Here is a 17,584-nt window from a genome sequence, read left to right as displayed (position 1 = left end):
TGCGTTGATTGAACCTCCCCGAGGTGACAGCTCATCTCCTGAGGAACAGGGTTTAGAGTCACTTTGGAGACAGAAGACTCAGCTGAAAGTGCTCACCAGTTACGAAAGGGCCCAGGCTACAGAGGCCCCGGGAAGGCGAGTTTCAGGAGAGAGCTGTGGATCCCACACTTGTTTCATCTTCAAAGGACGAAGACAGGCCTTAGCCGTCTTGCCCCTAGTGTAAGGTGATGGTCTGAGCTCAATCACCCGGCTTCTGCCCTTGTAACTGGGCAGCTGACACTTAAAACAGTGTTCTTCACGCTGGGGAAAACCTTTGCAGACACTGGGACAACATGTGTTGTATTGTTTCCAAATTACTTCTCGCACTGCACATGGCTTCTAAAGGGCTTCCAAGTCTCCTTTGTCGTAAACTTGAACCAGGTAAAACAGAATATGCTATTAATCTGTACCAAGGAGTCCTTGAAAACTGCTTTTGTAACGAACAACAGAATAAGTAGAAGAATAAACACCGTAATAGAATAACTTCAATTCAGGTTTGGGATATTCTTGAAAGAAGAAAGGAGATATCTATAGCTACCTATCTACCTCATCTATCTACCTACCTACCTGTATGTGACAGCCTTGATATGTATTTAGAAACTGTTCTTTCTGCTGGTAAATAAAGAAGGCCTGTAGTGACTATCTAGTTCTCCTATTTCTTTAGTAAAGCTTCGCGCAGTTCCTTCAGCCGACAGCACCAGCTACACTGCTCTGCAGTGCCCTCTTCTGGCTCCAGAAGATACTGACAGGATCTGAAATAATGATCAAAGCACTTAAGGAATGACAGCTTATGAAAGGTGTAACTGTTCATTCTGGATATAAACCTTTCAGAAATGCAGGACTTAAAAAGAAGGGTATGGGTGACATATTTACATAGCATTTGAATTGAAAAAAATAAAAGATTAGTTGAAAAGCCTCTTTCTTTGGGTGATTTTATATTTGTAAACCTGATGCATTCAGCTCCCCAAGATAACTGTTCTGTGACTGAAATAATCAAAAACAAATACATTAAATTTAAATGTTCAAACAAAACATAAGTGATTTTTTTTAAGTCTTAAAATTTTAATTTACAAGATTGTCCCAGAATTGTGCACTTGAACATGGAATTCAAGACCCTGGAACTTCAAATCATTTTGCATCGAGTTATCTGTGGTTGAATACGTTGGAGCTGAAGGGCATAGCAATGGAGGGGTCGAGCCAATTTTCTGGCACTGCCTTTAGGTGTTTTCATCTACAGGTTCCTCTTTTATTCCCCCTTACAGTTGAAGACCCTGGGCCATTTGACCCATAGCTTCCTGGAGCCTGGATGTTGCTAAGTGTACATTCACGGTATAGAGTTCACCATGTTCTTCTGTCCTCTGTACTTTCTGCAAATTGGCAACTGGATTCTGAGTTTCATCACACTCAGGTTTGATCAGAATGCACATCATGTCTGGTTGTCCCTCTTTCTGTGATGTTAGCAGTAGTGATATTCGTTGCTTAGATGATTGATCCATCCAGTTTGTAAAACTGTCATTTCTTTTTCATTTATTAGTTGGATTACTTTTATAATGAGGCACCTCCCCACACGTATTATTTGGTTACTCAGTAGTTCAGTTCATAAGGAGAAGGCAAGATATATGCTTGATTCTTTACCTGTCTATAGGATAGCATTCCCTTCCTGATTCTCTTTTTCTTGTAACTTTTGTAGGGAACTTGACTTCGGTGATTTTCGGTTGCTCATTTTCATGCAAAATTTGTTTTCCTGCATTTCCAATATTTCTCTCCTAACTTCAGAGCTTCCTCTTCTGTTAGAATACAGGGATCAAGTGTGGCAGCTTCCTTTCTGGGATCTCCTGGCTCTGCTTTCACTCCCCCCTGACATTACCAATTTTATCTGGACCTGCTCTTTCCTTTATCACTCTTGTTATTTTTGATTCCACTCCTGGATGTTTTTCTGTTTCTTTAATTAATTTATTTATTTTTGGCTGCGGGCTTCTCTAGTTGTGGCATGCGGGCTTAGTTGCGGTATGTGGGATCTTAGTTCCCTGACCAGGGATCGAACCTGGGCTCCCTGCATTGGGAGCATGGAGTCTTAACCACTGGACTGCCAGGGAAGTCCCCTGGATGTTTTTCTTTAGTGTAGAGGGAAGAGGGTGTTTGCCTGTTCCCAGAAACATTTGATGCCCTGCAACTAACCTTGGCTTCTTCCCTACAGTGCTGTGTGTTATTGACTGAATGTTTGTGTCCCCCCAAAATTCATATGTTGAAGTCCTAACCCCAGTGTGATGATATTAGGAGAGGAGCCTTTGGAAGGCAATTAGGTTCAGATGAGGTCATGAGGATAGAGTCCCTGTGATGGGCTTCCTAAGAGGCAGCAAGTGTCCTGTTGCTGGCGATCAATAAACTGCTTCATAAAACCTTCCCTTTGCAAAAGAAGTACACATATGTTAAGCATTATTAATGAAATGGAGCAAGGGATGGCATTTTGCAATGATGCATTTGCCTGAGCTAAGATAAAGCAGTGACAAAAGTTCACAGAAAATAAGACATGTCACACCAAAAGGCATTTAGATTTAATTACAAACATAATTTGCAAAATGTTTAATTCAGAGAAAAAAATCTGCTTTTATCTTTATTATCTCTTTCTTCCTGCTGTTTTAGTGTTTTGTTGGTTGATATTTTTCTAATTACCTGAGTTGAATACTTGGAACATTAATGTCAACATGTATTCCTTTATTAAATACACATTCGAGGCTATGATTTTCCCTCTAAAAATGCCTTTAGCTACTTCTCATAAGTTTGATATATATTATGTTCATTATTTTTCAGTTCTAGATACTTTTTATTTCCATTGTGGTATCTTCTATACTCCCTCAGTTATTTGGAAGTGGTTTTTTTTTTTTTTTATTTTTTGCTTTATCACAAATTTAATCAGTTATATGTATACATATGTTCCCATATCCCCTCCCTTTTGCGTCTCCCTCCCACCCTCCCTATCCCACCCCTCCAGGCGGTCACAAAGCACCGAGCTGATCTCCCTGTGCTATGCGGCTGCTGGAAGTGGTTTTAAAGTTTTTAAATGTGTAGGTGATTTTTGTGGTTGTTATTTGGTTTCTAATTTTATGTTGGTCAAATAATTCCTTCTCTAAGATACTGATTTGGTTTATATTCAGAATTCCTTTGTGGTGTAGTAAGTGGTCATGTTCTATAAATCATTCATGTGTTCTTGAATCAGAATGTATATTCTTTAGTCATTGAATGAAGAATTGTATAAATGGCCATAACATGAAACTGGTAAACTGTATATTTCAAATCCTCTAAATCCTTATTCATTTCCTCGGCTGTTTGATCATGTGTTGAGGTACTATATTACATATTTTAAACTTAATCTTCAAATTAATCTTCATAGGTAGTATTATTATCTCTTTTTTACAGATGGGAAATCAGAGGTTCATAGAAATTAGGTTGTCTAATGTTACCCAGATAATAAATTGCAGAATTATGATTAGAGTTCTGGATTGTACAGCTTTTCACTACATCATGATGTCTATGTAAAATGTCACCATATTTTAAAAGTATTTAAAAAAGCAGTATTAAAAAAAAAGAAGTATAAAAAAAGAATTTTCCAAGCTATACTGTAATAAAACATTGTCTGCTTGACTTGGAAGATTTGGATTGCACATATAACATGCTCTTACTTCTCTCAACTCCTAATACAAAATCTGAACTAGCCAATTTTTTTCTTTGTTCTATATATCCATAACTGATTTTCAGAATAACAATGCTGAAGCATGAAAAGAGATCAATGACCTTTCTAACCCATTAGAGCCAGGATGGTTTATAGGATTTACATTTTACATTTATTGAACCCTTAAAATCAGGGATCCATCACAACTTTTAGTTAACCAGAACATTAATTCAATTTATTCAATCACCTGGGAGTAACCACAAACCTATCAGGGAATATTAGATTCCTTTGGGATGCTCCATGCTTAGATCTAAGGAACCATCTTTCACTCTAGTGATCTTCAAAATGAAGCCATTAATATTTATTTGAGAAAGAAAACCACAAACATTATAAATATTCAACTAACTTTTCTGATTTGGAGTTGTTAACAGTACATTTCTGTTGCTAAGTGGGAAAAAGTTTGAGAGGCCTTATTTTTCTTTTCTCACTTTGAAAATATTAACAGATGGATATTAAGTGGGAGAGAATTTATAAAAACATATGACCATTAAGCCCCAAATCATGGTCCAGTGAACAAGGCTTGATGAATGTCATTTCTGCTGGAAAGGTATAGTGTAATTATTATAATGAGCCACTTTATTGAATAAGTCTCCCACATAAAACACAGTAATTGGAACTGAGCAATTACTTAAAATTACACAGGTTGAAGGTGGTACCTCATTTATCTGTATTTGAATTTTCATGCACCTGTGAACTGAAAATTAATCCCAAAGTGCATACAACAGATCCTGTGCATGGCAAGATGTTTCCATAAAATAAACTTTTTGCAGAATTGACATTATGCTTAGAAAGAAAGAATTTTAAAAACGTGATTAGTGTTGGTGGCAGCAAGATTAAAATAGTCCTATTACAATGTATATAAAGGTGAATACCATTGTATTAGGAAGGTGTGTTAGGAAGGTTTGAAATATGTCTTAGAATGTGACTTTTGTAAAAAGGGAGTTTTAGATGATGGGTCAAGATTTCTGATCTTAAGTTATTTCAACATCATAAATTTATTTCAACATCATAAATTCTGAATCCTGAGAAAATACCAGGCAGGAAGGTTAAAAAAAAAATACAGATGTACGTGTACAAGCACATGTGCAGACACGTGCACACACACACACAAACCTCCCAAATCTTTACTCTTCCTTTGGGGTCCAGGGCACCCCATACATGTCAGTCCCTGCTCTGTGTGTGAAACATCTTTTTGTCTTTCTGTGAATTCCACTAGATCATAAGCTCCATATGATAAGGATGGTGTATTCCTTGTCCACTACATTTTCCTCCAGTCTAGCACTGTGCATAGTTCATTTCTGAGATATATTGAAAGAATGAATAAATTTCTTAATATTAAAAGATAACTCTCTCTGTGTTCTACCTTTTTTTTTCCTTATGAAATGAATCCTTAAAATAACAGATGTGAAGCAGGTAAAAATTACAAAGGAGGACTGCTTATTTTGAAATGTCTCTATTCACTTGAGATATAGGACAGTCTTGTAAAACTAGAAACTAAATGATTGGAAACTTCATTGGCTTGGCTTTTTGGCATTTGAATTTTATGACTGTGCTTTAGTTACTAATGCTTGTCATTGCAGAGTTGGTCAAATCTCCAACAACTTATATCTCAGCTAAACTAGTATAATAACTGATGAGGCAAAGCATGAGGGGAAAACATTATCTTCAATTACAGAAAAAAATTAGATATGTTTATATATAGTGCTAACTGGTAATAAAATACAATACATGCTAGGGAGATTTAGATTATATAAGTAAAAAACAAAATGACTTTGTGGTTATAGTTCATATAAACAGAAAGACAAAGACTGAAAATCTGTGGATTTATGATTCTGGGAGAAAATGCCAGATGCTTTTAACCAAGCAGCTGTTTGTGAATTTAAAATCCATGGCACTCTGATAGTACAAGGAGCAGCTATTGGTCTCCAATTATAATTCAACTGTATTTGAACTTCAGATCCAAAGAACAAGAATGTCAGCAGAAGCACCAACTATAACACATTGAGACTTAATGGAAAATACAATTTATAAGAATGACTATACTCAAAGGGGAAGCATGTTTAAAAAGTAGACCAAAATGTAAATTTCAAAGATAGGTTTAGCTGCAGCCTCAGCTCTCCCAGACCTGTTTTGGAGACTGTACCAAAAACACCTGATCAAAAGCCTTCTATATTATGTATAAAAGATGCTTAATCTTAGACTGATTTACTTTTGACCCCCAATAAATGTGCACCTAAGGAACGCAAACAAATTACATATAATTCCAAACTAAAAATGATCACACAATTAAATATTCTGAAAAAAAATCATTGATAGGGAATTCCTATTCTTGTGTTAGTTGAAAGCAGCAAAATGTGTTTTTAACCCATAACCCAGCACACTGCATATAAAAGTCCTCTAGAAATGATTGTCAAATGAAGACTGTGCACATAAATGCAGCCATATTTTGAGCTCACAAACGTACTGCAAAGATCAATAAAAATGAAAAATAGTTGTCATTTAAATGATGCATCCCCATTATTACTGTGAATAAGTGGGCAATCAATTATCTACTAAAGCATTTGTATGCTGAAGAGAGAAGTGGTAGGGTTTTCATACTGGGTTTGATGGACACACTTCTTCACTCCCTGGGACCACACTGTTTTGTATCTTTGCGATACAGCTTCCGGTTAGCGGTAGTAACAGTAATCTGCCACGCTTCTCCTAGAGATGTGTCTTGAATGGCACTGCAGAGATGCTAAGCTATTATTTTAGAAAATTCTTTCAGAAGAGTAAAAGCCCAAAAGATGAAAATAGGCTATTCTCTTTTTTTAAAGTGAGTTAACGTTCATCCTGGAAATTATAGATCAGGCTGAGCAACTTGCTACATGTGGAGTTACTGGAACAAACCATCAAATACTCTATGATTATGTAGAAAATTATAAAATGCTGTATGGCAATCAACAAGGCTTTGTGAACAGTAAACCTTTCCAGAACAATTTAATTTACTTCTTGAGGCTAAGACACTAGGTAGGCACGGGGGTTGCAACTGAAATATCATCAAAAATCAGACTAAAAAAAAATCAGGCTCATGGACAGTAAGGAAAATAAATCAGTAACTAGTATATTGTGCTCAACTAGACTGTTACATCTGAAGGTTAATTTAAGTAAAAGTAATTTTTCTTGATTGATGAATATGTCTATTTGCTGAATCTGACTTCATGGCATGGTTTAATTAAAGTAACTTTTTTTTTTTCTTTTTTCTTTGGCTGTGCCGTGCAGCTTGCAGGATCTTAGTTTCTCAACGAGAGATTGACCCCGGGCCCAGGCAGTGAAAGCATCGAGTTGTAACCACTGGACAGTCAGGTAAGTCCCTAAAGTAACTTTTCTTATCTGGTTTGATAGGCACATATCATATGCTATGCCAGGTGCGATGCTAAGCATTTAACATATATTATTTAATTCTCACAACAAACCTTAAAAGTAAGAATTATCTCTGTTTATAAATGAGGATTGGAACCTACATCATGTAATCAGTATTACTGGTCTTAATGACTATTCTATTCTGCTTCTCACGATCAGTTACATTAAGGAGATCATGCTGTCCATGTTTTGCATGTGCTTCCCTCCCTGCTTGGAGCAATTTGTCCTCTATGGCTCTGTCTTCCTTCTCCTGCAGGAAGGACTTAGGGGGTTCTGTCTCATGCTCCTGTAATAGTTTTTACTTTCATCCATTCACACGTGTTTCTCCCCATTAGACTAAAAGATTCTAAAGGGCATAGTTCACATCTCACTCACTGTTGAACTCCCATAGCCCAGAAGAGTGCCAGACGAATAACAGGTGTTCCATAAATGTTTGTTGAATGACGGAGTGACTGTTGGAGACTTATGGAAATGTAAAGGGTAAACAAAACACAGTAATTGCTTTTTTTGTTTTCCTCCTCAATTTGTACACATGTTAGCTATTAATTATGAAGGCTTACTATGGAACTTTCTATGTGTTTAGCAGAAAAGAGACAGGTAAGAGAGAGAGCAGACATTGCTCTATTGTTGGAGAAATAAATCCTCACTGTTCTTTATCATATGGGTTCTGATTACTGTTCTGAGAAGTGCGGGGATACAAGGGGGTGACTGGGACAGCCCTCATCTCTCCATCTGTCTCATGCTGATGTGACTCTGTGATGGGCCCTCATGTTCCCCAGACACGGCAGATTCTGACCCCAGAAGTGGCTCCCCGGCCAAGACAGCAGGGCACAAAGACCAGGGAGGTCCGTCAGAGACAGAGAGAGTCCTTAGATCCAACCACAGTGGAAACCTTGACGTTGATGAGATGATTCACTTGAGGACAGAGTGAGCTGCTTTTATTAACGGGGTCACTGGAAAGCCAAGTTCACATCTCAGTTTATGTAAGCACTCTACTTAAGGAATTAATTCCAATAACACAGAGGGAAAAAATGAGTAGAAAACCACTGCCCACTTCCCTTCTGCTTGGAAACTAGTAAGACTCCTCTGAAGATCTGCAGGTGTATCCTTTAATCAGGAGGAAAGGGGACCCCTTGAAGATGCCCACGGGGGTGTAGGGGAGTGGAAAGGGAAAGAGATGTGGGAATTGGCGCTTGGGAATGCCTTTTCTGTGGGGTTTGGAAGGACACCCCAAGGGAAAAGAGGGACCACACTGTTTGCTGTCTTTTTCCTTTAGGATCTGAGCAAACCACACAGCGGCTTTAAAGGTGTTACAGTTTTGTTTGCTCATTGCTGACAGAGAAGGACAGATATTTTAAACTATGTGATAAAGGTAATCAGACAGGGCTATTTTTAAAAACATGGTCTCTGCAAAGTGAGGTTGCCACGGGAATTCCTTACAGTTGTTCAAAGCCAGGGTGATTACTTGAGAAAATCTTGCCTAACATGTGCTTTTGTGTTTCCACGTTGCTTAATCAAACAACTCCACCTCCACCCCTCCTGGCTTTTGTTGTCAGGTTTTCCCCTTAACTTGTGATGTCCAGGTTCCTGGGGACTCAGTGTTTTCCTTGGCAAGAGAAAAGTGAGAAAAGTGAAAAGAGAAAAGTATAGAGGGTGTCAGAAGTTTCTTCCTGACAGGTAGTCGTTAAGAGAAAACTTTTATTTCATTGCTCCTTTGTTCACACTATGAGAATCGCCAAAAGCCAGCCTCTCTTTTCCTTTTGATTTCTTACTACTCTTTGGGGAAAACAGCCTCTGTTTGCAGGGGGCCACGAGAGTTTCTTCACGCAGAGTGAAGGACCTTGCTGTCCACTTGATAATGACTCGCATTTCCAAAGGCAACTGGGATGTAAGAGAAATTTGCAAGGGCTTCCCGAAAAATACTTTATCAGGGGAGCTAACAGTGGTGTGGTCTCTGTTCAGGATTTTTCTCGTGTGTTTGTGTATTTTTGTTTTTAAGTGGCTTTGGGGTTTCTTAAGAAAAATGAAAAAGGCTTGCTGTATTTAAAAATACAGATACCAGACTGCTTTCTCCTCGATTCCTACTTCCCTTAAATCCTTACCACTGAAATTCATTGAGTGGAATTCTCTGTTTTGGGTTTCCCTGGCCCCAAAGCCCTCAAGGATGACAGATTATAAGTATTTATGAAGAACGCCCAGAGCTCAAGCTGGAAACGGGATGGTGAAAGGAATTGTTAAGCCTACTTTCCTAGCAGCCAGAGGAAAGTCAAAGCTTTAAGAAGGGGTGGCAGCATCGTAAGTCTTTTTTGCTGCTGCCCCAACAGGGTAGCTACTGCTGAGATGAAGAGAAACTATGTTCCCTATGTGCCCCTTTCCAGATGCTGAAGGCTGTAAAAAGATAAACAATATTGTTCTAACTGTAGTTTATCTACATGTGGCCAATGAGCCTGACGGGGGATGAAGGGCACCTTAAACATGGCTGATCACTGTCCTTGTATAAGACCATGTATTGTGTGTCTGAATCAACTGACTTTATAGATGGGGGACGGCCTGCGGTCTCCAAGAAGTTCTAGTCTCTTTAGGGCTGAGGGACTTGGATCCCGCCCCCAGGATCAATGTTTTTGCTAGTTCATTATATTTTAGGGGATTATGAGAGAGACAAGTGTAAGATTACAGAACAAAGCTATAATTGTTATCTTACTTTCAGTTAGTTAAAAATAACCGTTAAATGAGAATATAAAAAGAAGCCACAGGGCCTCCCTGGTGGCGCAGTGGTTGAGAGTCCGCCTGCCGATGCAGGGGATACGGGTTCGTGCCCCGGTCTGGGAGGATCCCATATGCCGCGGAGCGGCTGGGCCCGTGAGCCATGGCTGCTGAGCCTGCGCATCCGGAGCCTGTGCTCCGCAACGGGAGAGGCCACAACAGTGAGAGGCCCGCATACCACAAAAAAAAAAAAAAAAAAAAAAAAAAAAAAAAAAAAAAAAAGAAGCCACAAACATAGAAGGCTGAAAAGTCCCCTTAGACAACCCCCCATCCCACTCACCTGCCAAGAACCTTTTTATTTATTTTTTCCCACCAATTTCAAAATATTCTGTTCAGGAAATGTGAGAGACATCATCTTCCCTTTTAGAGAGAAAATAAGATTTCACAGACTAAGATTTTAATTTTGTATTTCCAGTGGGATATCGTTACTCTGGATTTAAAAAAGCAAGTTGTGGACTTGCCGTGTTGGGCATCCATGATATCGACTCTTGGCACTCTTCCTGGAGAGCGCTGGGTGCAACCTGAGCCCAGACTGGGGCTTCACTGCACACCCTCGGGCTTAAAGTTCTGCCTTTGAAATAAATTTAGAAAATAAGCCATCTGTGTTCTCATGTGTAAAATGCAATTTCAGAATGATCGTCTGAAACCAGGCCATTATCCTCCCACTTGCTTATCCACTAACATAGAAACTTTTTGCTTCTATGCCTCGTGCACAGTATTGTGTGAACATAACTACGGGGAAGGGATGTGACAAGTTTAGTGACGATTCTTTTAGAAGAGTACAGTCTTCTGAAAGTCTTTAAGGAGAGGTAACAGTATTGCGTGTGTGTGCCCCTCTCCACACACATTTCATGATTTTTTCACGCAAACTTTAAAAGCAAAGGATGATCTCAGTTGAAATCAAATTAGTGGCCTGAAAGGTTAAGCAGAACAAATATTTCAAAACACAGAAGAAAAAGAGAGAGAACAATCATAAGAGAAAAAAGTAGGGGGGAAAAAAGGAGCAGATGGAAAAGTAATAATTGAACAAATAATAAATGAAAATTTCTTATATTCTTAGTTGGCAAACTGAAAAGACTCCCCAGTTTGGGCAGTTCTGATGATAAAAGACATACAAAGTATATCCTGGTAAAGTTTTTGCACTCCAAGGAGATGTAGAAAGTCTTACAAGCTTCCCAAGAGAAACCAGAAAACCAAGCAACCACCAAAGAAAAACCGAATTACTTTCACATGGAAAAAAAACTGACATTGGCATCAGACTTGTCATCTACAATCTTGGAATCTCTAAAACAGAGGAATAACATCTGTAGATAACTGAAACAAAAGAAATAAATGAAAATTCTTGAGTGAGAAGAGACACTACAAAGGAAATCATTATCATCAGAATTAAGAACCAAATCACTCAACTACAGCAGAGAAACAAGGAATGGGGGAGTGATAAAGGGCAGAAGTTCATTTCATTTGGGGAGGAGATGGGAGAAAAGGAGGAGGAGAGGAATAAGTAAAGGTCCTTTACAAGGGTAATCTTTGGAGAACGGGGAGAAACAGAATCTTGGAGCATGAAGGAGCTGCTATTTTATTGTCACAGGATGATAGAGAAATATGTATTGATGATAAGCCATAGAAAAAAGGTGGCAACAATTTAAAGGATTAAAATAGAAACTAGGACTTTCAAAGAGAAATACTCGCAAGTGAATTAGATGCTTTTGCAAACAAACTCTATTGTGTAATCTCTTTCACCAACTCTGCTATTGATCTTTCATTTTCTGACTGTAGAATCTGGGAAAAAAAATTCCCTATCTACTTTTCAAATGATAAAGACACAGGTAAATCAGAACATGAATAAGATAATGTGCCTAGAGATAATTCCTGCCACAGGCCTTAGTAAACTCAATAAATGGCAGTTATTTGGACTAATTTTAGAGAAACTTGGCTCTGGTTAGTCTCCCTGGCATAATAACTGGAATAAGTAAGGTCTCCTGCAGAAAGGCCACCATTAAACCTGGGCTGAACTTGAGAGCTCAGAGCCCTTCCTTCTGCACTTGAGAAAATGCAGGTTTGGGGAGGCTTTTGATCTACTGGAAGTCACCCGGCTGCCACATGGCATGGCTCAAAACCTGACCTGTAGAAATGCAAAATTTAAATGAACAAATTTACGAATGTTAGGTTTAGTAATTTCTTCAACCACTAAAATTATTTTTTTCATTATTCTCCTGAGACATTAGATTTCAGGACCCCACCCAGTTACGTGGTTCTTTTCTCTAACACACAGGTTTAAGAAAAATCTGGTTATTTGAGACAGTGATTCTTACTTTTTGGTCGATGTACTTGTCCTCAATTGCAGACCGTTTGGAGTGATCACAGGATGAGGAAGAGGCGGATGGGAGGCTTCGCAAGAGGCAGCAGGTGTCCTGTTGCTGGCGATCAATAAACTGCTTCATGAAACTTTCCCTTTGCAAAAGAAGGACACATTATGTCAAGCATTATTAATGAAATGGAGCAAGGGATGGCATTTTGCAATGATGCATTTGCCTGAGCTAAGATAAAGCAGTGACAAAAGTTCACAGAAAATAGGACATGTCACACCAAGAGGTGTTTAGATTTAATTACACATATAATTTGCAAAATGTTGAATTCAGAGAAAAATTCCTGAATCTTCAGTTATTCCTGTTTTAAAAAACTCACGTCCCTGAAATTACTTTTAAGCAACAATATTCAGTAATTAATGGTATCTTTTGACTCCTATTGTGGTAATAAGATACATTTTTTCCCCTCTAAGATTTGGAGGAATTAGTTCATCTCTCTGAACTTTCATTTATCATAAGAATCCTTGAGAGATAATTTTACATTTAAAGACTCAAAATAACTCAAAAGAAACTTACTTCATCTGATCTTTAAAGCATGGGGAGAATTCAAATAACATCTTTTCAATAATCACTAATCTTGAATCTAATTTACGGCTCTTTTATATATGTCATATTTTTCACATTTTAAATTTTGTTTTTTTTTAAAATCAGAATTGCAAATATATTTTGATTTGAATTTTAAATATTATGGCACCACATCCAGTCTCATGCTTTTATAACCTTCCCATAGAATTGTTTTAAAACTAGTTACATAAAAAATGTCATATTTGATATTATTCTGGTTCTGTTTGTAATTTTTGAGCTATAACTGGAAGAATTTCCTTTATTTATTAAAAATAAGCATTTTGAAGCATCGTCAATGCAATTGCTTAACTTGAGGGCAAAGTGGTAGAAAATCATATTAGTATGAGTGCAAAATGCCATGGTTCTTCTTTTAAAAAATGGAAGACAAATTATATTGCACCCAGACATGGCATTCTAAACAAACGCTGTCACAGTAGTCCGGAAACCTGGCCAGTGGCAGTTTCTCCATTTCCTTGAAAATAAAAGGGCCTCAGAGGCAATTTTATCCTTACATGGTTGAGGGTCAGAGGCCAATGTCTACGTGCATCTTTGTAAGCTGGACCACCTGTGCCAGTTACCTGTGAAGTCAAATCCCCGAGGGGCCATCTCAGGGCAAAGCAGCGGTCAGCAGCCTTCTTGCCCAGGCTAACACACTTGACTCTGCTCTGGATGTACTGCTTAAAGGGGCCAACGGTTTTAAAACAGAGGAAGACAGAGTAGCAGTATGGATAATAACTTAAAAATAGAAAGAAACCACACCCACATGAGTTTGAAAGGGCTGAATCAGATTTAAGATGAATGTTTTACAGTGTATTTGAGATATACAATTAAAGAAATACTTTAATACCTGATTTTAGGAACTGTAAAATCTGAAGGAAGCTTTGAGATTTTCACCATTTGCGGTCTGTTTGGAAATTTTTCAAAGATTCGAAGTCGCAAAGGGAGCTTTTCTTTGGTGTCTGCGTTTGCTTCACTTTGCTTTAACTAAAGAAAAAAATAGAAAGAAGGGGGGAATCTATAGTAATGTAAGTCACAGTCTATCAGAATTTTTGAATCAAAGGAACAATGAGTTATTACATGAAGAAACGGTAGATGGCAGTAAAGCCCTACCAAGTATATCTTGGTCTCCTGCCTTACTCTGAGTGTTCAAAGTCTGAACACAGGGAAAACAAAAAGAAAGCTAAACAAAAAACTAAACCAGAAAAAAAAATTAGAAGAAAAATATGTTATTTTATTCCCAAACATAATCCCCTTTCCATACCAAACATAATTTTTTATCATTGACTAATTATCACTAACATATTTAAACACCAAAGTGTTTTGTAAATATGTGTGTTAGAATTAGAAATCAAAAGAATGAAAAAAGAAATGAAAATCCTAAGTGGTGATATTTGAAAGGGGGAAAATGTCAAAGAAATCGATCATTTAGCCTAGCAGATTCATGAAAGAATAGCTCAAATAGAAACAACACATTTGGTACATAAAGCAAAAGTTCTCTATGTAGTTGTAAAGATGCTTGGGAATTATTCAATTACGTGCCATGAAATATCTGGGAATTGACAAGCAAATGGTTTTATTATTTATTTGTTTGTTTATTTATTTCTATAAGTTTGTTTTTATATTTTTACAGTTTAAGTTTCACAGAAGCTGAGGCTTTACATCACAAATGCTGAGCTAAGAGGTCAAAGAGTACTTTAGTTCAGGCAGTCTTTCTTGGTGGGGTTATGGAAGCACGTTTCAAAAGGTACCAGCTTCTTACCCCCTATGGGGTATATGTTTTGTTTTTGTTTTTTGAAAAATATTGGATATATATTTCTTGATTTATAAAAAGTGTTCACAAACTAGTTTTGGAAAAGACAAATTCACAAAATTATACAACTGCTTCAAAATTAATGAAAAGATGCTCAAACACAAATGCTTATAGGTACTATAAACACACAAATAAAATTATTACTTTTGCATATCAGATTATCAAAAGTTAAAAAATGTGAGGTTATGGGGAAATGGGAATTTTTGTTAAATATAAAATGGTACAACTTTTTCAGAAGGCAATGTGATAATATGTTTTAAAATGTTAAAGATGTGTCTACTTTGATCAGGCAATATCATTTTTGAGACTTTATCTTAAGGAAATATTTGAACAAACTGGCAAAGACATAAATACGTGGCAGGGACTTCCCTGGCAGTCCAGTGGTTAAGACTTTGCCTTCCAAAGCAGGCGGTATGGGTTCGATCCCTGGTCAGGGAGCTGAGATCCCACATGCCTCGTGGCCAAAAACCCAAGACATAAAACAAAAGCAATATTGTAACAAATTCAATAAAGACTTTAAAAATGGTCCACATAAAAAAAATCTTAAAAAAAAAAGTACATGGCAGTTCAATGCTACTCTGTCAGCAATATTAAAAAAATTAGAAATAAACTAATAAACTAAACACTTATCCCCAGTAAGGACTGGCAAAATAAATTATGGTACATTCATGCAAAAAGACTCTATGAAGCTCTTATAATGGATGACATAGATCTATAAATCTTAAATCTTATAAATCTTATAATCTGTGTGTGTGTATGTGTGTGTGTATATGTGTCCTTAAAAAATAGATAAGGGCTTCCCTGGTGGTGCAGTGGTTGAGAGTCTGCCTGCCAATGCAGGGGGCATAGGTTCGTGCCCCGGTCCGGGAAGATCCCACATGCCGCGGAGCGGCTGGGCCCGTGAGCCATGGCCGCTGAGCCTGTTCGTCCGGAGCCTGTGCTCCGCAACGAGAGAGGCCACAACAAGGAGAGGCCCGCATACTGCAAAAAAAAAAAAAAAAAAAAAAAAAAGATAATATAAAAGAGTACATATTATGAGACCTCATCATTTATATATAACAAATCTGGAAGGATATATTCCAACTGGTAATAGTGGTTATTTCTAGGGGTAAAGAAGCAGAATTATGAAATTAGTTTTCTCTGGTTTGCTCAAGTTACTTAAAATTAACATATATTAGCATATATTATGAGAAAACATATTAAAGATATTTCCATAGCATTAGCTCCATGATTACCTCATTAGTTATCAGAAAGTTGCAATTTATAGAGATAATGATATATATCTTTAAAGACTTACTTGAGGCATAAAGTACATTAGCTTATTTTATTAAAATAATATTTTTAAATATTTTAAAATATTAAAATAACCAATGTTATTTTAGTTAAATACAAAACTTTAAATATTTATTATTCTTGGGACTGGTCAACGCATCTCTATTACAGCATGACAAAATATCCCCTAGATATCATGACAAGGGGGTATATGCTTTTACTTTATTTTTTTTAATTAATTTTTATTGGAGTATAGCTGTTTTACAACACTGTGTTAGTTTCTGCTGTACAGCAAAGTGAATCAGTTATACGTAAACATATATCTCCTCTTTTTCGGATTTTCTTCCCATTTAGATCACCATAGAGCACTGAGTAGAGCTCCCTGTGCTATACAGTCTGTTCTCATTAGTTATCTATTGTATATATTGTCGTGTATACATGTCAATCCCAATCTCCCAATTCATCCCACCTCTTCCCCCCCGCCCGGTATCCATACATTTGTTCTCTACATCTGTGTCTCTATTTCTTATGCTTTTACTTTATAATGACAATCTGTCCTGGATTTGTGGAAAGGTGAGCATGAGAGGCCAAGGAAGCTTTTATAATGAGAAGAGAGGTGGTAGCTCTTCCCTCCTACCATGTGGGGATATTCATAATGGCTAGAGAGAACATGAGCATTTTGGGGCAACATCCCAAGTTCAATACGATATATGGCTCAGTTGTCCAACTGGTTGTGAGCCCATAGTGAGATTCTACGTCCTGATTCCTAGTTCAGGAAACTTGCCTTTTTTTCTTACTCCACTATAGAAAATGTTCTTACATTTTGGTTTTATATAATATGAACATTTACCTTAGCCGTTTGTATATCTTATATAGCTTTGTGAGTCATCTTTGACTTTCCGTCTTTGGTGGTATCTCATTTAGGGAAGCGGCCACCACTGTTCACCACCTTCCTCCACTCTCCCCGAGAGGAACACTGACCACGGCACATTCTCAATAATTTGATGGTTACGAAGACAACAGTGATAAAGAATTAGCTCCCAAAGGCACAGAACAAAAACTGTGAGCACTTCCAGGAGATGCAGGCAATTAGAAAAATGGCTCCACATATAAAGAGATTCATGAGGAAGAGACTTCTTTTCCAAAAGTTTATTGCCACAACTAATAGAAAAATATTTGTAGCGGTAAGTAGAGCACACAGGGGGAAAAAAAAGCAGTTAATATGTTGTCAGACCAAAGAGAAAGGCAATTATAAAGGGCCAAAGACAGGCTGAGAAGACAGAGCATAAATGAAGTATTTAATTCATGCGTCTGCTGACTCATTTATTGATACACCGATGCAGTCACTTATAAATCAAATCCCACAGGGCAGGACTTAGCAGGTTCCATGCTAGGTTCTGGGGATATAAAAATAACTGAGGCACAGTATTTGCCCTCACGGAACCCACATTATAATGGATAGATAGTTATATAAACGGATAATGACAATAAAATGTAACAGCTATTCTAGCTGAGATATAAACAAAGTGAGGTGAACACAAGGTGAGAAGCAAAGAGAGAAATTAGAAAAAAAAGACGGAGGTGCCGCTTCTCCTTCCAGAGACTTCTTGGGCAGTGGAATTGCTACACATGATTCTG

At 37.5% G+C, this 17,584-nt stretch overlaps 1 protein-coding gene across 4 annotated transcripts in view; it reads right to left on the bottom strand.

The window, feature by feature from the left end:
- NALCN (sodium leak channel, non-selective) overlaps positions 1–17,584 on the bottom strand; it is a gene marked incomplete at both ends in the record, with an annotated part of 256,682 nt that overhangs the window by 79,984 nt on the left and 159,114 nt on the right. For all 4 annotated transcript variants that reach the window (XM_079721892.1, XM_079721889.1, XM_079721890.1 and 1 more), the window contains 2 exons: positions 12,247–12,385; positions 13,712–13,848. In XM_079721892.1, coding sequence (XP_079578018.1) covers positions 12,247–12,385; positions 13,712–13,848 — 276 coding nt within the window. The remainder of the gene's footprint in view (positions 1–12,246; positions 12,386–13,711; positions 13,849–17,584) is intronic.

Source organism: Hyperoodon ampullatus (genome assembly GCF_949752795.1).
Source record: "Hyperoodon ampullatus genome assembly, chromosome: 16".
Lineage (NCBI taxonomy): Eukaryota > Metazoa > Chordata > Mammalia > Artiodactyla > Ziphiidae > Hyperoodon > Hyperoodon ampullatus.
Note: the sequence above shows the minus strand (reverse complement) of the source record. Positions and strands in the feature narration are given on the sequence as shown.